This window comes from Macrosteles quadrilineatus, unplaced genomic scaffold (assembly GCF_028750875.1).
Source record: "Macrosteles quadrilineatus isolate MER2022 unplaced genomic scaffold, UCM_ALF_1.0 Scaffold_1__1_contigs__length_201487025, whole genome shotgun sequence".
NCBI classification, from domain to species: domain Eukaryota; kingdom Metazoa; phylum Arthropoda; class Insecta; order Hemiptera; family Cicadellidae; genus Macrosteles; species Macrosteles quadrilineatus.
In genome coordinates this window covers 102,348,439-102,370,528 of record NW_026542594.1, presented here as the reverse complement: position 1 = coordinate 102,370,528, position 22,090 = coordinate 102,348,439, and the positions used below count along the sequence as shown (strand labels likewise).

General features: G+C 36.2%; 2 protein-coding genes across 3 annotated transcripts in view; one reads left to right on the top strand and one right to left on the bottom strand.

Annotated features, from left to right (window-relative positions):
- LOC129000572 (39S ribosomal protein L2, mitochondrial) overlaps positions 1-13,107 on the bottom strand; it is an 85,033-nt gene extending 71,926 nt beyond the window's left edge. For both annotated transcript variants that reach the window (XM_054427562.1, XM_054427620.1), the window contains exon 1: positions 12,427-13,107. In XM_054427562.1, the coding sequence (XP_054283537.1) occupies positions 12,427-12,670 (244 nt within the window). In that variant the 5' untranslated portion in view covers positions 12,671-13,107. The remainder of the gene's footprint in view (positions 1-12,426) is intronic.
- Positions 13,108-18,246: 5,139 nt separating this feature from the next.
- LOC129000478 (pre-rRNA 2'-O-ribose RNA methyltransferase FTSJ3) overlaps positions 18,247-22,090 on the top strand; it is a 64,896-nt gene continuing 61,052 nt past the window's right edge. Inside the window, exons 1-2 of the mRNA XM_054427469.1 lie at positions 18,247-18,513; positions 20,898-21,050. Coding sequence (XP_054283444.1) covers positions 18,447-18,513; positions 20,898-21,050 — 220 coding nt within the window. The 5' untranslated portion in view covers positions 18,247-18,446. The remainder of the gene's footprint in view (positions 18,514-20,897; positions 21,051-22,090) is intronic.

Below are 22,090 nucleotides of genomic sequence, written 5' to 3'. Positions count from 1 at the left end.
GACTGTTATAATTTAAAATAACAGAGAACCTCGCCGATCTGAGTCTAAGAAACGAATGACAAACTCAGTGTAAGGTTTACGACATTATTCGTCTTATCAGTTGTATTGGAATTAATTATAAACCCAAGCGGCTAGAGCGGGTGGCACAAACCCATGCAACGCAGTATGAGTGTGGGGGCGGGAGAGTAGTGCTACCTCCCCCCCTCCCAGTACGGCGCCGCGACCGCGCTGGCTTCAACGAAACTACAGCGTGTCCTCTCCTTAATGTTTAATCCTCCTAGGTCTAACCATTGTTGAGCGCCCGCCCCACCCTCCCCAGCTGACAGCACTACTATCGGACCATTGTTGGGTCACTGTGCTACTGATCCACTAGAGCCAATACACCTGTGCCACTACGCTGCCGACCAACAACAATGTACGAGCCCAGCTGTTCACCACCTCGGACAACACGCTCTGCTGATTACCACATGTGGTAAATCATAGTGTCTATTCTGTGCGCGGGATGCCTTTGTGTGTTTAATGAGGAAATGATCAGTTGGTGTCCTTGTCATAAAATAGATCATTGTAATAGTTTAGTATTGTTGTTACCATTATTTAAATTGTTGTTGCCTGATTGTTGTCGTTATTGTTGATTGTAAATTGTAATTGTGTTCATGTGTATCGTCGTGGTCCACCGGCTAGGCCAAAAATGCTCCGAGGTAGTACGATAGGTTTGACTGTCCTGGGCCGATCACGGATCATTTTTTTCTGCTAGGGGGCATTTTGTACCGATTTTGTTGTAAAAGGCAACAAATCAATACAGGTTAATGCGAAGAACAGTCAGCTGGTTTCAACAATAGATCAGTATAGACCAGAATGCACCACGCACTAAAGACGGAGAGGGGATAAGGTTTAGCCGGGCGGCCATCTGTTTAAATCAGTACTCAGTCCTTACCCAAGTCTCATCGTAGCTAGTTCGGTAAAATTGTTTATCGTTCGTGGAAATTAAATTCATTTCGCGGCGTTTGGTCGGCCAATCTTAAATTTCCTTAAAGTCGTTCAGCCTATATCCCTAAGGGATATAATTGCCTCGCGATCGGAAATTAGAATCAGTGTTTTTGTCAAAAAGTGCAAAAGTTCGTTACCGGCCAAACGCAGTCCGCCATTTGAAAATTTCTCAAACGATTCACGAGTTCAATTGATCGCGTGTTGTAGTATACCGGCTAGTTACGTTTTCCCATCCTTTCCCCTTTGTGTTATATTTGTGGACGTCCAAACTGTAAGTAATTTTGTGTATTTATTTGTTAAATTGAGATTTTCAGTGAGTCGCACTTTGGTAAATTTTCCTGTCTTGTTTTGTCAATTCATGTAGAATAAGCACATGTTCATAGGTTCGATCACAATTTGTTGATTTTTAAATCCATTCATATTGTTGCAATCCGCTTTATTTATTAGACTGTGATATTTCTATAGTATTAAGAATAAATATATGAAAATGTTTTTATAGGGTAATTCAGAGTTGCTTTGTAATATTTTTATATAGTATTTGAATTTTGCACAGAGTCATTATTAAAAGTACAATTCGTTACAGAGTGTCACAATCAGCATTTTAATTTGGGGGAATCATTTAATATCAAAGGAGGGATTAGGTTGCTGGTTCGGCTGAATCGGGAAGTGTTATCGGAGGCTGTGCCAGTTTGCATATAGACGAACCGCCAAAGTGCCAAATTAGCTATAAAACAATAAGCAACGTTCCAGTAAATATTATTACGATTAAACGCAATACTGTTTAATCAGTTGACCTTCGAGAATCGACCTTCATATTTACATCGTTGGCCAACGAACAGGACTTGTTTGGCACTGGTCGTCTCAAATTAAATTAAATACCACTCCTCCGTTGACACCTTCGAGATCGGTGTGAAACCGCGCCAAATATTCCCCTTTGAATAAATCCGTTCAACATTCTCAGACAGATCAATTCCGTCTGATTGTGTCACTCAAGGTCATATTTTTATATTGCACCACACAATCAGAAACTGTCAAACTGGAATCATTGTAAATCTTAAATAATGCTTAATAAATCAAATTGTACTCACTTTTAGTTCTCAATAACCTGGTAGTTCTTTATTATATGCTATAGTATCAAATTGGTAAACAAAAGGTAATTCAGTAAATAATAGGCCACTACAAAAGATTCACCTTTTAAGTGCAACACTAAACACTAGTGTAGTAGTGAGCAAGTAAATTCGGTGTAGAATTAAGACTGGTAAATTGCTCTCATTAAAGGTATTACTTTTTTGGAAGAACTACAAACAGTGCCAAGGGCGTCCCCTAAGGACCTTTTGGGAATATTTATATTTTGCAGGGCCCACTCATATTTTTTCAATAACATCAAGCTTCCACTGCCAAAAAGCTCTGTCTGATATTTTTATTTTCTGGAGTTCTTCCAACCCAGGGGCAACCAACATTTGTAAAGATTCATTTGAGAGCATTGCAAGGAGCAAATATATTTAAATACAATATTTAAATATATAAAAGTAGTAGGAGGGAGTTGTTTTTATTTTTCTTTACAAGTTCAACGCCCAAAAATCAAATATAGGCCTACAAAATTGTTAGTATATCACAGGGTTTTAGCTAGCTATTTAGGGAAGCAAATAACAAGCACCTCAATAAATACAATGCTACCCCTCTTTAAAATTGTCTTACTATTATTTCCTATTAAAATGTCTTTAAATAAAACCGAGAGCCTTGGGTGTAAAATAATCTGATTAATGTTGCAATGTTGGATACATTTGTTACATCTTTGTATGCAATACTGTATGCGGTTTTAATTTGGTTTCTCTCAAAGCTTAAAAATCTTTTCTCTGTGATGGCTAAATAGTTGATATAACCATGAAATTTAACTCAAGTAAAATTAGACTAAAATTGATAACTTATAATTATAATTAATTCTAATAGGGCGATTGTATATACATTACAAAATTCTGTTTCTCTCATTTTGTACTACGCCACATTTATTGATTGTAATTTATATCTAATAATTATCATTTTAGCACTCACAGATCTATTTTTATCTTATATTGCAAACGTGAGCCAATTTGCACTTGCAAAAAGAACTTAATAATTATTTTTTTTAATGATGTGAGTAATGAAATATCTCTCTTTCCAAAAATACTAGTCTACTTCAAATAATACGGGTGTAGAGAGGTTGTTAGAAAATGGCAAGTATTTACCAGTGTAATTTACAAGAGTAAAACTTTATGAAACACATTGCTGTCTACACTAGTAAAAACCACTAGTAATACTAGTCCCTACACTAGTAACTAGTATTTTACACTAGTAGGTTTTTGAAACGTAGACTTGTAAAATACACTAGTATTATTAGTCCATGGACTAGTAAATACTAGACTAGTAGTTTTATGAAACAGGGCCCTGGCCAAATAAATCGTATAGTTTTTTCCAACACTAATAATGTTAAAGCGATGGTTGCCGTCAAGAGAGGAATTGAGCTACATTAGGTCAAAAGCTCACTTTACAGTGTGTGGTTGACAACTACGTGCTCATAAAGTGCACGCAAGAGATAACCAAAGCAGTATGAGAGTAAATGTAAATTTAAATATTGTAGATTACTTTTATATTTTTTACATCATAATATTTTTATATTTCTATAATCAGTCATATAAATTATTTTAGAGCGACTCTTTGATTAAGGTCTTGCTGTTTATGTTTTGTGATTATTTTTTACATACAAGTTTCAGTTTTGCTCGATTTCGAGCAACATGTTATCTAGTTATTATAAAAACAAATTTGAAAAACATCAAAGCGATAGTAAAGCAACTTGGAGGGTCTTGAATGAGGTAACTGGTCAACATAAGGAAAATAACAAAACAATAGGTTTAAACATCAATGGTAATGTGGAATATGACGGTAAATTAGTTGCTAATGAATTGAATAGTTATTTTCTAGATATCGTAAAGAATCTGCAGCTAAATATTGATATGCCACATAATTTTTCTTCACTAAATTACAAGAATTACTTTTCAAAACATAGCCAACCTCAATCCATATTCTTAGATTCAGTAGCTGCAGAAGAGATTATCAATGCTATAAAATCGCTAAAAAGCAATACTGCTCCAGGTTATGATCAAATTAGCTCTAGTGTTTTAAAAACAGTGGCACCCAAAATAATAAATGTTCTTGTATATTTGATCAAATTAAAATTTCAGAATGGTGTTTTTTATTCAAAATTGAAAACTGCTGTAGTAGTTACTATTTTTAAGGTGGACTAAATAACTCTTGCAACAGTTATAGTCCCATCTCTTTACTTTCCTGCTTCTCAAAAATATATGAGAAAGTAATGAAGAGGAAACTTTTAAATTTTCTCAATTATACTGTTTTTTTTTAGTAGCAATCAGTTTGGCTTTAGAGAAGGATTGAATACTGAAAGTGCTTTAATACATTTTATGAATGATATCTATAACGGACTAAACGCAAATAAGTTTACAAGCGGATTATTTTTGGACATTAGAAAAGCATTTGACACTGTGGATCACAAAATTTTACTTAATAAATTGTTTAGGTGTGGCATTAGAGGTGTAGCACATAAATGGTTTGAAAGTTATTTGTCAGAAAGATATCAGTGTGTTAAAATTGGATCTGAATATAGTGACGTTGGGAAAATTCTACATGGAGTACCTCAAGGCTCTATTTTAGGACCAATTGTATTCATAATATACATAAATGATTTAATGGTAACTTCAACGGTAAATTAACATCTTTTGCTGATGACACAGCTTTTAGTTACATAGGAGACACATCTGTTGATGTGCAAAATGACATGAAAAAGGATCTTGAAGCAATACAGTGGTGGTTCACAATGAATCATATGAAGCTAAATACAGATAAAACCAAATATATTAATTTTAGCCTCAGGAAAAATGCAAAATTTTTGGAGCCAATTACATATAATTGTGCTGATTGCCCATCTAATTTAAGTAGGCATATCTGTCCAACTAAAGAATGTTCTGTGATTGAACAAACTTCTCATTTAAAATACCTAGGTATAATTTAAGATCAGGATTTAAGCTGGAAAATGCATATAAATAGTACAAAAAAGAAAATTAACAATGTTATTAGAATTTTCTATTTTCTGAGGACATGTGTCCTGAGAGTATGCATATGTTATATTTTTCACTCGTGCACAGCCGGCTTGATTGTGGAATTTTTCTGTGGGGAAGCGCATATACAATAAATTTACATGGAATTTATCTACAGCAAAAACACCTCATAAGATTGATCAAATGTAAAAAAATTACTGAACCTTCACGCCCGTTGTTTAATAACCTAAAAATTTTTTCAATAAAATCTTTGTTTATGTTTAAAGTTTTAAAAAATTTTTATGATGAAAGGAGTAACATACTAGCTCTACAAGAAGAAAATTCATACAAGGAGAATGCTAAGGAACGCAGATTACTTCCAAGTTCCAAAGCCCAATAACACATTTTTTACTAAGACGCTTATGTTTATCGGACCATGGTTATTCAATAAACTGGCAGATAACATTAAAACCTCAAGGAACAAAAAACATTTTCTAAAAAACCTTAAGAAATGGTTGTTTGAACTTGATGAAGATGACTTAATATTAAATATTCACGTATAATTTAGTTGTTTTGTGTATTATACAAATTCTTTTTTGTTTATATGTACAGTTAATACAATATCAGGTTCATATTTTTCAAGTAATTTCAAACATTAAAAAAAATAGTGCGCTAGGCTACCATTTGATTTTGTTAAAGTAGAGTAGGTTTAAGAGCCTTATTATGCGCGGCCACTCGAGTCCCGCGCGACCGCGATTGCCAGTCGCTTGGGGTAGCCACAGGTGTGGCTTGGGGTAGCGACAGGTGTGGCGAGGCCACGCGACTGACTGAATTTTTTACAGACATACATGTAGTTTCTCAGAGTGAATAAGTAAATAAGCTGAACTATTTCTTTTACTTTTACTTAAGCGTCGTAAACGAAGACGAAACAAAAGTATTGGGAGTCAATCCGTTACTAAAAGTAAGACCTCAGGGGTATTTTTCAGTGTTTTTATGATGATTTCAGAGATGACGACAAGATGTATTTTGGTTGTTTCCGGGAGACGTTTTTTTTTAGGAAGAATATAAGGCGACTTATCCGTATCGCATAAGAAAACGAATAATTTTATTTCAGCTAAGGAGAGGCAAGCACTTACCTTAAATTAAATATTATAATGGTTTTGACTTGATTTAATCATAATACTAATACAATATTAGCAGCAAAACTCGACGTTGCCCGGGTCAACATAGTATTCACAATAGTGGTAATAATTATTGAGTAATACAGACAGTATCTTGAACAAATGGTGTTAGCATCTCAAATGAAAGCCTGTGTTTTGAGGGATAGTCCCATTTTAAGTCTAAGACTTGTAGAATAACTAAAAATGGAGTTACGTATCATTAATTGCAGATAAGTGTTAAAATAATAATTATTATTGTTGGTTCGTAATTCAGTAGCGTGCTTCACGTACGTCCGATCTTAGTAATTAATAGCTCAAAATTAAAGTTGGCATTTTACTGAATGTTCTGAGACCAAAACATATAGGATAATGTAATCACAACTGGCGAAATACGGCTTTAATTGAAGTAAGAATTTTAAAAAAATCTGATTGATTTTTTTGGTCAAATAATACAGTAGATACATGAATGATAATGCTTGGTGGCAAATCTGTTCGTGAATACCTTTAATTTAAGACCAAAATTATAAAAATCGGTCAGGTAGAAGAGCCGAACCGACTCGGAAAAGAAAACCAATATTTATAGATAATATAATTAATATAATAAATTGTTGAAACAAATATCAGGACTGAGGCGAAGGCAGAGAGTAGGGGTCCGCGACTGTGGCTGCGCGTAATAAACAGCATGATAACATGGCCCGCTGGTGACGCGACAGTCGCGTGGGCTCGCGACTAGTAGCAAGGGTGCGTGACTGGAGTGGCCAGTCGCGGCGACTGTCGCGTGGCTCGCCACCACAGTCGCGTCGCTTAATAAGCTCCATATGATAACATGGCCCGCTAAAAGTGGCCTTTGAGCAGTCGCGGTCGCGCGCCACTCGAGTGGCCGCGCATAATAAGGCTCTAAGATTTTACTGATTTTGTGAAAACTGAACAGATGTTTTGTTTATTTTTAAACTACTGTATATAATTTTTAAGTGAGACTGGTTTTTCTTTACTATTCATTATTGTCAAACGCTGAATTTTTTTGTTATTTTAAAAATTACAATGGAACCTCCAAACAGGCTTAGCCTTGGAGGCCCTATATTTTCTCTTTTCTATTACTGCAGCATAAAATCAGTAATTTGCTTTTAACTGTTGTTTTGTATAAATTAATTATCTTTATAAAACCTAGTGTATTTATAAGCTAATCAATGTTTGTCTTGATTTTGTAACTGATTGTATATATTGTGAATTCTTTGTCAAAAAGAGAAAATAAATTCATTATTTCTTTATTTCATATTTCATAACCAAACCTCTAGAATGTGTAAGCAAACTCCTTTTGATGTCAGAAAAGGCATCAGAGAGTTAAGTATCATTTTCCTTCCTCTGTACTTTTAAAGTCTAACTCAGAAACAGTGGGAAGACCTGAATATTTGTTTTTGGACGTTTGTGTTAACAAAACACATTTTTTGATTTGTGTTTGTTACAGAGCACCTCACATTGGGTTCTTGGCTGAGTTTGAACAGGATTTGGTGGGTCTGCTGCCTCGCTATGGTCATGTCATTGTGATGGGTGACTTTAACACTGACCTACTTGGACCACTTACTTATGATCAAACTACACTTACAAATCTGTTCTTCTCCTGTAACATTACTATTTTACCTTTACTTGCCACACATCACACAGCCACGGCTGACACACTGCTGGATATCATAGCTGTTAGTGACCCATCCTTTATTGCCCACCATGGTCAATTTTCTGCCCCTGGACTTTCTGAACATGACCTGATTTTCTGTGTATATAAATTAAAAAAGCCCAAATTCTGCCCAGATTTGATTAAATACAGAGACTATCGTAATCTTAACCTCAATGCTCTGCTTTTATATGCTTCTACTCTACCGTGGGATGTGGTTACTAATGATCCTGATGTCAATTCAATGGTCGAGCATTTTACTTTCCTCATTTCTAATCTTCTCAATAAACACTGTCCAATACTATCTAAAAGAGTTTCTAAGACTCCTGCTCCCTGGATAAATGATTTTATTCGACAACTTCAAAAAAATAGAGATGCTGCATTTCGTAAAGCCAAGCGCACCAAACTCCCTGATGACTGGGCCTGTTACAAAAGACTCAGGAATCAAACCCAACAACAGATTAGAAACTCTAAAGCCAGGTATTATTATACATCTTTCTCCCAGAAACAATCCTCCAAAACTTTGTGGACCAAAGTTAAGAACCAAAGTATCGGCAAGTCTAAAAATTCACATCAAATATCCATCAGTCTCGACACTATTAACAACTTTTTTGTGAATATTCCTATAAGTTCTGCAGGTGCCTTTAACCATGTTGCCGATATCACATCTAGACCACTTGACATGCCAGAAAATCAGTTTTTCTTATCCCCAGTTAGTGAATTTGATGTTCGCAGGGCAATCCTAGGGATGACAAGTAACGCAGTCGGCGCTGATGATATTCCTATTAGGTTTATTAAAGACACTACCAGTTACTCTCCCGGTACTAACATTCATATTTAACAGAGCATTAGCAGCCTCTACCTTCCCCTCCATCTGGAAATAAGTCATTGTTCGCCCACTTCAGAAAATTTCATCTCCCAATACCCCTTCTGATTATAGACCAATAGCATTCTTCCTGCCCTTTCTAAATGCCTTGAAAGAATAGTGCATAATAAATTATCAGTTTTTTTGGAAGAGAACAAAGTCTTATCGGATTTTCAATCTGGGTTTCGCGCGAAATATAGCACTACCACTGCTTTGTTGAAAATTACTGATGACATCCGCCGTGCAATGGATAACAGACAGGCCACTATTTTAACCCTCTTTGACTTTTCAAAGGAGTTCGACTGCGTATACCATCCTCTTTTACTCGTGAAACTGTGCTTGGCTGGTTTCTCTGACAACTGTGTTGACTGGATTGAGTCCTATTTATCTGATCGTCAGCAGTGTGTCAAAGCTGGTGACAAATGTTCTACTTGGGAGCAGATTACTAGAGGTGTTCCTCAAGTTTCTGTTCTTGGCCCACTACTGTTCTCAATTTACATCAATGACATCACAGAACATATCACTAACTCACACTACCATCTGTATGCTGACGACTTACAGATTTACTCTCACTTTAATGTAGACAAGATGGATACTGCTGTGCGACTCATGAACATTGACATTGAATCAATAACTCACTGGGCCACAAACAACGGACTTAAACTCAACATTGACAAAACTCAAGCAATGATTGTTGGCTACCCCAGATTAATGACGAAAATAAACTTACTCACTGCACTACGACTTAGCTTTGACGGAAAAGACCTTACCTACTGCGACAAAGTGAGAAACTTAGGACTCATAATGAACAAACATTTGAATTGGTCTGGCCAAGCAAATTCCACTTGTAACAGGGTTTTTGGGGCTATTCACACCATCAAACGTTTCGCAGAATACCTTCCACTGAACTTGAAAATCATGTTAGTAAAAACTCTCATCTTGACTCATTTCAACTACTGTGATGTGGTGATCAATGACATGACTAATGAGGTTTCTAGCAGACTTCAGCGAGGGCAGAATTCCTGTATCAGATTCATATTTGGCCTTAGACGATATGACCATGTGACTCCATATTTCAACCTGCTTTCATTAATGAGGCTAAATGAACTTCGAGAATTTCACACCCTCCGTCTTCTACACTCCATTATCAACAGTAAAATTCCTAAGTATTTATCAGATAACTTCCATTTCATTTCTGACATCAGTACCCGTTCCACTCGTAGAGGCTCTCTTCTTTTATCTACACCAATTCACCGGTCAACAGTTTTTAATAAATCTTTCTTAGTATCTGCAATTCGAATGTGGAATTTTCTTCCTGACCATATAAAATCCATAGAGAACCGTGCAAGGTTTGGGGCAGAGATAAAATCTATGATTTTGAGAAGCAGGCATGAATGAGTCTCTGGCGCTGGTGTGGCGGGTTGTTGGCGGCATGTGTGAATGGACTTTTTGGGTTTAAATTTAATTTCAACATTTTTATAATATGGTACCTTAGATTATTTTATTTTATTTATAAAGTGGATAGTTTATTTATGTTTTAGAGGTTAAGTGGTAGAGAGGACTTGCTAGTCCTAACTTCGCCTCTTAAATAAAGACATTTTTCATTTCATTTCATTTCAAAAGGCATGTCAGGGTGATATGTCGTGCTTTATGTGAATTGGTGAATGCAAGCATTTTTGAAAAAGTAATTTGAAGTGTTTTTCTTAGGATTTTAATTTTACAAAAACAGTCTGCAGGCAACATAAACTAACAACTCAATACATTATAACCTAAACTTTACCTTCCTAATCTAACCTAACTTCAAAACACTTAATGCAGTGTTAATGCAGTGTCACCAATTCACATACAGCACGACCTACCACCCTGGCATGCCTAAATAAGAACTACATGTAATTAGTCCACCAGTCCATCTATAGCTCCATAATGTGACGAAACTCCTATTATAGAGAACATTAAGTTATTTGACTACAGAATCACTTAAAATGTTATCCATCCTATCTTGTTTATTGTAATGTTAAGTATGTTTTTACGGCGATATCTTGAGAAATATTCATCAGCGGTGAAAAAATGGTAAGGCCTAGGGCCTATATTTGGATTCAGGAGGTAAAAAACTATAAAGTAAGATATCAAAATTAAAAATTTGTTTGGAGGCACCTATACGGAATAAATAACAGTACAACTTGATAACAATGGCGGATCCTTAGGAGGGACGAAGGGGGCCACCCCCGCCCCTCCTCGGGCATAACCCTACCTAGGCCTACTCAGGCCCACTTTTATAAACGGGCAGACTGGGCATATGCCCAGGGGCACCGGCGGTTGGGGGGCGCCCGAGGGGCGCCCTGAACCACCGCCCGCACTAGGAAAAATAGGGTTTTATCAGCCGGGATTTCAAAAATAAAAAGGGCGATTTCAACATGTAGTCAAGTGATTTTCCATTATTGCAAAAGTAAATAAATACAACAAAATTGAAAATACTTGACCTTCAGGTTATACCTCGTGTAGTCAGGGAAAGGCAGACAGCAGTGTGAACCGGGCGCACTCACTATAATATCAGAGGCAGGGTGGCCTGCATGGTGGAAAGAAAATACATAGGTGTGCTATTCCCGTCATATTATGCTGACGTCACTCAGATTGCAAACACCATTTTACCATTGAGAAAAGTTATAGTAAAAACAATAAAAATCAAAACAAAACAAATATATACTTAAGTATATGGCAATACATCAGCTGATTTTTTGTTTGCAATTTGGGCGACATCAGCAAATTACGGGAATAGCACGGCCGCGTAGAAAGCGACCTCCTCCAGCATTGGTTTAGCATTAGTGCGCAGGTCGTTTTCTAAGCGGCCGAACTATAGGTTGTGTTCGTGTTGTGCTTGTTCCACAGTCGTCAAATCAGTCACAACACAACCTAAACTGTGACAGTCACTAGTCAGTGTTGACACTCACACTGCCCTAAGTGAACCATTAATAAATAAATAGAGAAGTGTTGATACAAGTAAGTAGGCCTATAAAAAAGCATAAAAAAGCATAAAAAACCTAGTGGAGCCGAGAGCCGCAAGCGGTTGGCTCAAAGAAAACAAACTCTAGAAGCAGTTTTAAAGAAAGTGAAATGTATTAACCAGTATTTCTACTGATACGGAATTGAAAACTCCCTCCCGAAACAAAACTGGCAAAAAAACACACTAATGTATAAATATATAAGCCTATAGTAGAACCATGGAAAAAACATACTCCCTTAGTAGAATCTCGTTCAATACGTGTAGGCCTATAATGCAATGAACTGCACACTGTACTGTACTGAACAGTAATCAAATCACTGCGTAGTGCGTAGTGCATTAAGCTATCGGCGCAGGGCAAGAGGCATCGCATCGCATAGCAACTACTGTCAAGTTCATTGCACTCACCCCAACCCCCAACCAACCTGCTGTTAATTTCGGTGAACTAATGAGTCAACCCCCCTTCCCTCTTCCCCTCCCTACACTGCTGTGGTCAAAACCTTTATAGTTATACAGTATATATATATACATATAAGGGGGGCGCTGCTTTTGGGTTTGCCCAGGGCGCCACTGACCCTTAACGCGGCCCTGGGCCTACTGCTTAAAAAACTGAGTATTGGCAAACCCTGCATGAAGTGGCTAACTCTAACTTAACTTACCTGTTTCTGGATCACGCCCTCCTAGTCGTTTTACTTCAAGGGGTTTCACAGTATACTTTTCAGGAAATTCCACTTTCCTCCAAAATTTTCCGGAAGGTTTTGGAAGATCTGGCTGATCAAAACCATGATGTCTCTTTATTGGTGGCCCCATTCGGTTCCTCGTTTGGATTACTAATGGCCAAATAAACTGTTCGCTGCATGATTGTGATAATTTCTGCAGCTTTTTACAAAAGGACAGCGCCATTTCAGCTGTAGGATAGGGGAACAGAATATTAAAATCAATTTAAAAGGATCTCAATTAATACTCCAATGCCCTACTGAAGCTTAGTAAGGAGATCGTTTGACCTAGGCCTAGGTGCTTATGAGTTACACTCAGAAACAAGTTATAACCTAGTTCCAAAATTAATTGGTGGAGAAGGACATGCAATGAGCATCACATAACTTAACATAAAAAAAAAAAATTTAATAGGCCTAATTTGTTCATTGATGTTCAGACCCAACCCTATTATCTTGATTCATGTAGTTTCTAGCTAGAGGACTTCGCTTGTCTATTACAATTCACTCACTGAACTGAACTTGAACTAGGCCTATAACAAAACAACAACACAAACAGCAGGAGCAGACAAAAGTGAATGGTCAACATAACCTATAAACATAAGCATCTTTCTTTACATCCCTTACACAGATGGGTCAACAAAGACTAGCGAAGGTATAGGTCGTAGTTAAAGGTTAAAGGCGGCCGTGATAGGTCACAGTTTCTGCTTTATATGTACCATATAACAATACTAGGTTAAACCATAGATGTTTTATCTATGGTTAAACTTCAAATTAAATTATAAAACTTCCAGTTACTTTGCGGAAATGTATGCGGTGTATAAAGCCATAGAATATACAATAATTGTCAGTCAATAACAAAGATATAGTTTTTGCACTGATTGCAAGAAACATTGAGCATGCCATTCAAGGTGACTCAACTTACAATGACATGGTTTTGAAGCATAGTAAAAGAAATAATTAATAACTACTCCAATAGATATACCATACAATGGATAAACGGTCATGTAGGCATAAGATGTAATGAGGTGGTTGACGAATTAGTAAAAGCTGCAATAAACAACGATATTAATCAAGAATTCTACGTCACAATTGACGACCTTAAATCATTTAAAAAAAAGAGACGATGACATTATGAATGATCAATTAATAACAACACACAAAGCCCAATAATGCAAAAAACCAATATATTATTCCTCAGAAACCCATGGTTCCAATCGATAAATATGAACAGAGGTGAAATTGTAAATATATGTAGGACTAGCAGAGTACCCGTCCTTCGTACGGGGTTGGCATAAAAGTTTAAAATGCTTATTGCAGTTATACGCAAGCTTTGCATTTGCAATGGGGGAGGACAAAGTTTGATAAAATTTGCTTCTTTAAATTGACGGTAAACTATGGTATTACACATTTACCTTAGCCATAATGTTCTACCGATTCACCTAAACAATAAAAAAAAATTATTATTGAAGAAAACTAACAACGCAACCTAGAGGTTTCCATCTCAATCCGGAAAAAAATATAGCAGATTGAAATCTTTAGAAATCAGAAATAACTTGCAATTTTATATTAAATTGGCTGCCATATTTTACTGTGTTAAGATAGAGACCTCTAGTTTGCGTTGTTAGTTTTCTTTTATTATGACCTTCAAAATAAGGGGTCACTCAACGGGGCTTATCTTTAAAATGTTTGAGTTTCCCCAAAATACCCCATTTTGGGTTTGGGAACCAAGTAGCTATTAGGCTTAAAAAGTACTTCATAACATGCTAAAAAGGTGTGTAGAGTTTAGTTTTCCTAGTGTGAGCCGTTACAAAATTTACAGGGGATCTCCAGACTTGGAAAGCTGTAAGTTAAATTTAACTACTGATAATTTCAATTGGCTACAATATTTTACTGGATTGAGATAGAGACCTCTAGTTTGCATTGTTGGTTTTCTTTTATCAGGACCTTCAAAATGAGGGGTCACTTGATGGGTCTTTTCATTTAAAATTTTTGAGCTTCCTACAAAATCCCCCATTTCGGGGACGTACAACAAGTGGCGGTTATGCCCGAAAAGTACTTCATAACATGCCATAAAGGTGTGCCGAGTTTAGTTTTTCTAGTATGGGCCGTCAAAATATAACAGGGGGTCTCCACGCTTTTTACTAACCCTGTACATTAAATCTTACTTGTACATTGACATTTATTTATCCATTAACTTTCAAGGGAAGGTAAATAAAATTTGTGGTAAAATCAGCAAGCTTAATACTTAAATGGAAGATATTAAGCTATAATGTTTGAGATTTCATAGGTGCTGTAAGCACAATTAATAGTCAGTGGTCAGTGTGAGTAGCCAACGGTTTCAGTGGCAGAGTTGAGCGCAGCGATAATCGAGCATTTGTTGTGTGCCGTGGCTGCATCGAACCAGTACCAGTCCAACCAGGGGCCCATTTCATAATAAACTACAAGTTACAAGTTACAACTTGTAACTTGTAATTTCCATAAGATTTGCATTGGGCGATCAGCTGATTTACTAATAATATTAGTTTGTATTTTATTATGAAATGGGCCCCAGCAACCACTACGGTAACTAATTTTCTCCACGGAAGCGGTGTCCCTTCCCCTCACGCGCCTGGCCGAGGAGCGCGCCAAGCGGCAGTCGGTCGAACTGTAATGCGAACTAATGCCAGGGGAGTCACTCTTGATCTGGTCTTTTCCTCGTCTAGTTCTACTAAAGTCTCACATGCATTGGACAATATTCTAACTCTTGAAGATATTCACCACCCAGCTTTATCTATCGATCTGAATGTGGATACCTTTGCCGATCAAAAAAGCACACTTTATGTCCCTGATTTCAACAGATGTGATCTTGATATGATATATCAGAGTCTCCTCAACAAATTGGGTACAGTCTACTATAGGATCCCAGGAATGCAAGACAGTATCTTCAGCTGGTTCTTGGAAACTATCAGATCTACAGTTCTACAGTTCACACCTATGAAGAAACTTGGGGCCACACGTTTTCCATGTTGGTTCAATGCCGAGTTGAAGAAACTAGTCGTGCTCAAGAAGTCACTTCATGCTCGGTACAAATATTCATTGCTACGCGCCGACTACGAGGAGTTCAGTAGAGCTAGAGCCAGGTGCAAAATACTTGCTGACAAATGCTTCTCTGATTATGTTGCCCATATAAACTCTTCTGTGCCTAGTAACCCAAAAATCTTCTGGAGCTTTGTAAACAAAATGAAGCGTGATAGAGACTCGGCATGCAGTTATACATTCAATGGACAGCATGCGTCTGATCCAGCTGAAACATGTAATCTATTCGCAAACTATTTCTCTTCTGTATATAGACAACCTTCAACTCCACCACCAGTGTATTCATTCGACACTCATCTCAACATTTCATCTTGCGTCTTATCCCCTGAAGATGTCTTGAAGAAACTGAAGTCACTGGATCCTCACAAAGGAATCGGGCCTGATGAAATACCTCCATCCGTTCTAAAACACTGTAGCGAACTCATTGCTCCCCAGCTAACTGTTCTTTACAATGACAGCTTAGCATCTGGTGTATTTCCTGCTGAATTTAAAATGGGCTTCGTAGTACCAATACACAAGTCTGCGTCTAAAGAGGAAGTAAAAAACTATAGACCCATTGTGATTCAGCCTGCACTCGCAAAAATCTTTGAGAGTCTCCTTCTTGATGCAATTAGTTTTCCCTTCAAGAGCTTGTTAAGTGTGGCTCAGCATGGTTTTATGCAGGGTAGATCTACAAACACTAATCTTCTTATTTTGCAACATCACATAATCACAGCATATTCATCCAAGGAGCAACTAGATTGTATCTATATTGACTTTAGTAAAGCATTCGACTGCATCAGCCACGACCATCTTTTGGCAAAATTAAAAGGGTATGGCATAGTCGGAAGCCTTTTGCGATGGTTTGAATCATATCTTAAAGACCGCACCTTAGCTGTCAAGTTTGCAGGAGCCAAGTCAATCCCTTTCCCTGCGGTTTCTGGAGTCCCCCAGGGTTCTCATCTAGGTCCATTTCTTTTCAATATATTTGTTAACGATGTTGTGGATAGTATCGACTCTCAGTGCTTGCTGTTTGCTGACGATATCAAGGTTTTCAAGTGTATAAAATCTCAGGCAGACTGTTCCACCCTTCAACAATGTTTGCACTCAATCGACAACTGGTGTCTGGATAACAGCATGGATATCAATGTTTCAAAGTCTGCAGTGGTATCTTATCACCGTACCGAGCAGCGTATTGACTTCTACTACACGATGAATAATGCCATCCTGCCACGGAAGAATGCCATACGAGACCTAGGAGTTTTAATGTCATACGATTTAAACCCAGATCTGCACATAAATACAATCTGCAATAAAGCCTCTAAAGCTCTAGGTTTTGTCATTAGATGTGGTAGATACGGACTTGATGTTAATGCTCTGAGAACTCTTTACATGACTCAGGTTAGGCCTGTGCTGGAATATGGCAGCTTGATATGGAATCCACATCAAATCAGCCACATATCAAGAGTAGAAAAAATTCAGAATCGCTTTCTTCGCTCTATTGGCGTCAAGTTGGGCCATGAATTATATACAGTGCCGATTGAAGATATTCGCATCGATATGGGCCTTCCTCGACTGAGTGACCGTAGACAATCTGCAGACCTGTCTTTCCTCTGGAAGTTGTTGAACGGCGAAGTTGATGCTCCAGAAATACTTCGCCTAATTAATTTCCACGTTCCTCGACACTTCAGGCACATTCAACTCTTCAACAAAGCTTCTTTTTCTACAAACTACGCCTTCCACAGTACAATTCCACGGCTCCACAGAATTGGAAATCAAGCATGCCAACATGTTGACGTGTTCACCTGCAAACTGAAAGCCATAAAAAATATCATAGTTTAAGTTGTTATTGTTATTGTTATTTTGTTGATGAGAAATTGTCCTGAGATCACTGTCCGGAATTTGCACCTTGTTTGTTGTTTGCACATTCAGATAAATTTGTATTGCACTGTTAAAATTTTTCACTTAGTTTACGTCACTGTTATTAATTATTGTCATTTTTCTCTTTTTTTTTGTCTTGTCTGTCAAATATATTTATATTTTTGCTTGTTATTGTTATTATATTGAAATATTTATCAATTGTTATCTAGTTTTGGTAATCGTATTTTTCTCTAAAAATGTTTATGCTTGTTAACTAGGATTTATAATACGCATGATCCAATTTTTGTTAAAGCATTTTTGGACAATTCTGTTGGTGTCATTTTTTCATGTTAGCAATCTTTTTTTTCAGCAAGATGAATCTGAATCTGACTTATATATATTTATAAATATTTTATTGTATTGCCCTCATGTATTATCGATTGTAAAAATGGTGTTTACCGTATGATAAATAAATGCGATTTTGCCGTGCAGGTAGAGCGGACCCTTAACCTTCCATTTCATGAAATGCGTCAAAATCTTTAGAATCCCGAATCCCACTTTTAATTAACAAAAACAACATGCACTACGATATACCACATCTATTTTTTTTACTAACAAACAATAATTTATTCACCTATTGCACGGCCGCCCTATTGACTTATCTGGAAAATAAGATTGTGTTTACACATGGACAACCACAGAGAACACTGAGGTGTCATGGGTAAAAATACCCAGACCACCTTATCGGCAAGAAAAAAAACTAAAGCTGGACATGGATGGATTGCTGATTGCTGAATGCTGCCTGCTGGCTGAAACCATTTGAAACTGCTGAAACGCTGAAAGCAACGCACGTGTCTCGACTCGACTTCTTCAACCGAAGTCAAACTCCAAGCAACTAGGTTATGTTTATGTTCTGAAAAGAATGTTAATGTAATTCTTTCTGTTCTGTCGTGTAGAATGTACAATCTAAGCCCAGAAATTTAAACTTAAGGTAGGACTATACATATTTAAATTAGTCTAGGACTGAAGACAAACCAAACTCCGTGGAAATGGGGAAAAAGTCGAAAGTTGGAAAACAACGTAAAGACAAGTTCTACCACCTTGCCAAAGAAACAGGTAGGCCTATTTAAACAGACTAGCTTTGCAGTTTAGCCTACTTAATTTTTCATATTTAAAAAGCCGTAAACAAATAATTAAAGGGTACAGTTTCTTAACTGTATATTTTATTGTAACTTGCCCTCATGTATTTTCGATTGTAAAAATGGTGTTTACCGTATGATAAATAAATAAATAAACTGGGCTACGCTAATATTGATTGAAACTATCGATTATTAATCAATATTTTCAATTCGATAGTTTTAATCAATATTAGCGTAGCCCAGTTAAAGAAACTGTACCCGAATTATAATACTGTACAGAAATGCCAAACTAAATATAAGTCAGTGGAGTTGTACACCCTATGGAGTTCCTTAGAGTTCCATTCTTGGACTTTGTTTATTTTTAATTTATGTTAATGATCTAGGCATAGGCCTATTTAATGTTAAAAAATGTATACTTTTCAATATGCAGATGACACTGCTTTAATCTTTAACAAAAACATTGGATTTTAAGCAAGACTTAAGTAGGCCTAATTGCTAATGAGTTTTAACTCCTCGGGTACTGGTTCACAGATCACTTTTCTGTTGCTAATAATGAGAATAGAGACATTGTTGTAAATTCAAACCGAACATCAATATAGCCTAAGTTACATATACCCAAAACTCAGTCAATTACCTGGGAATTGATATAGGTAGACTGGCAACTAAATTGGCAAACACAGGTTAATAATTTATCAAAGGGACTCAGATCAGCTACATTTGTTCTTCGGGTACCTAATTCAAGATACTACAAATTTAGACGCACAATTATTATCAGTATAGTGGCCTAGGCTACTAACTTACACTTATTTTTCTTCCATCAAGAATTACGGTTTAACGGTTAGAGGTTCTTCTAGTTATGCAAAGTAACACATAGCGGAACAAATTTTTATCCTCCAAAAAATAGCAGTTAGCCAAAGTTTCTTGAATTACTCACTGTAAAGAGTTTTTCATTCGGTTTAAAATTCTTACTTTGTATAAGCTTAACTTAGCCTTAGTTCTTAGTTAATCTGGCTTTAATGGTTAAAAGTGATTTTGACACATTCATGGAAGATCAACATGTGCATCCTCATTAACTTACACTAAGTAGATTTAAAAAACAATATAAAACCGGTTCAAATGAAATCAAATCAATCAATCTTTATTCCGAGACAACAATGTACAAAAATCATACAATGCTGTATAGGCTGCGTCAATATGTAAATTAAGTTAATAAAACATTTCAAAGGTAAAAAAACAGTACCTATTTCAATAACAAATTCTTAACAGCTATTTTAAATTTATGTAATGGTAAATCTTGAATATAATCTGGTAGATGATTGAATACCTAACTTAATCGAGGAATGTTTAAAGCTTTTTTGAGTGGTTTAAAATGGTTAAACTTAAAGTCTTCCATTTGTCTCCTCAGTACATGGGCCCAAAAATATATAACAAATTACCTTCTTCAATTAGAAACACTGATTCATATACATACCCTACATTCAAAAAGGAGTTAAACAACTTTTTTTTGGGGAAGGCCTTTTAAAATCTTACTCATTGGAGGAATATAATATTCCATATTATGGAAGCTGTGTAGATGTTCAGGCTTGGCGTATGAACTTTATTCTAATTTTAGTATAGATACTAGAAAATATTGTAACAATGATGAATCACCTGTCTGAATATGATGTTATTATAACTTATTATGTGATTATTGTAAAATAAATTAATAAAATGTCAAACATAGCCTTTTGAAACCCAATAAAATAACTTGTCATAGGCTAGTGTAATGACATCCCTCTCCTTTTGGGTACACCTTAATGGTTATTATGTCATAGCCTACATGACTTAGGCCTATGTATGGAAAACTTACCTTCGTCTTGAGTAACAAAATAACAAAATATTTATTTACTACTTTAGGGGGTACAGTTCCACCACTAGGCCTAAAGGCCTATTGGGGTTACTAGGCTATATTGGCACAAGTATAAAAACCTTTTTCAGTCTTGCTTCCCTTTTCTTTAACAAGACATTGGTAGTATTATTTGGTTGCGCTTAACAACAAATGAGCTATGACACCTACAACGTTTCACAGCTTTGCAAGGTAACATCTCGCCAGGGTGTTAGGCCTATTTTTTAAGTTAACTTAGGCCTAACTTAGACCTAGGCCTATTGGTTCTGATTAAAAGGCAAAACTTTGATTTTTGTCTCAATCGTGATTTCTATTTCTGCAAAAGTATCGCTTCTTGATCAATAACCAAACTTAGTCCATCCAAAACACAAACTTTCTATCGATTAGTTATTAAATTAAGTCACACAAATTATCTCTCAGAAGTATGCAATTTTGAAAGTTCTTACTCCTTTTAAAATAAAGTGATTTCTTTACAGGCTACCGTTCTCGTGCTGCATTCAAGTTGATCCAGCTGAATCGTAAGTTCAACTTCTTGCAGCGTTCCCGTGTTCTGGTAGATCTATGTGCTGCCCCTGGAGGATGGATGCAAGTTGCCAAGCAGAACATGCCAGTATCCAGCATTGTTGTTGGTAAATCACATCATGCCTCTAGAAGCAAATGATTAACTTAACTTATGAAATTTTGTCATGACTAAACCTATGCATACAAGTTTAAGCCCTCCCGCTGCAGTAAATCTGCAGAGTAATCTTAGCGAATTTCAACTCAAGTCTGATTAGATTTTTAACTCAAATATTTCCATAAGTAATTTTTCCCCTATCTTAATAGCATTAGATTTAACGAGTATTTAGGTTTGCTGCTACGATAAAATGAAATACCCCCGCCGCAGCAAACCTGCAGACTAAGCAAATTTCAATTTGCCTGATTACATTTTTACTAAAATATTTCTATAAATAAGACATATTTATTCCCTATTTAAATAACATTAGATTTAACGAGTGCTTAGGTTTGCTGCTACGGGGAAGGTAAAAAGTGTTTTTTGACCATACGTCAATAGTAGGCCTATAGGATGAAATAAATATGAAATGAAATAAAATGTGCTTTATTGTACAATTTGGAACATTACACAATGATACATACTTATGTGCACACAAAAACAATGGTTACTAAACCGTCTGTTTGGTTGACACATTAATTTATGTTTTAAATAAATAACAGAAAGTAACTCCTTGACAAAGACTGAAAATAAAATAATAAACTTAACATAAAATACATTTTTTACATTAAAGATCTATCTACAAACAAAATTGTTAACAAAAGTAACAAACAAGGAAACAATAATTTTTGAGATTACTTGTTTTTTCATTTGTCTAAAAGTTAAACTCCTGTATTAGATCCCATCTTACACTCCAAGCATCTCTTAAAAAACCACCCAAAGCCCGCCAATCCCTTCCATTTAAATAATCAAAGAATTTGTCTTCACTCAAAGAATGTGCTTTTAGCCAAAAATATCTGATATTCTTTAGAATTGGGCATACTGCTACGTAATGAAACACTGATTCAATTTGCCTATTATTGCATAGAGAGCAAATGTAATTTTTATTCTCTATCCAAGGTTGATAATTTAATGACAGTAGCCCTGCTCTGGCCTTAATAATCCAGGATATAAGGG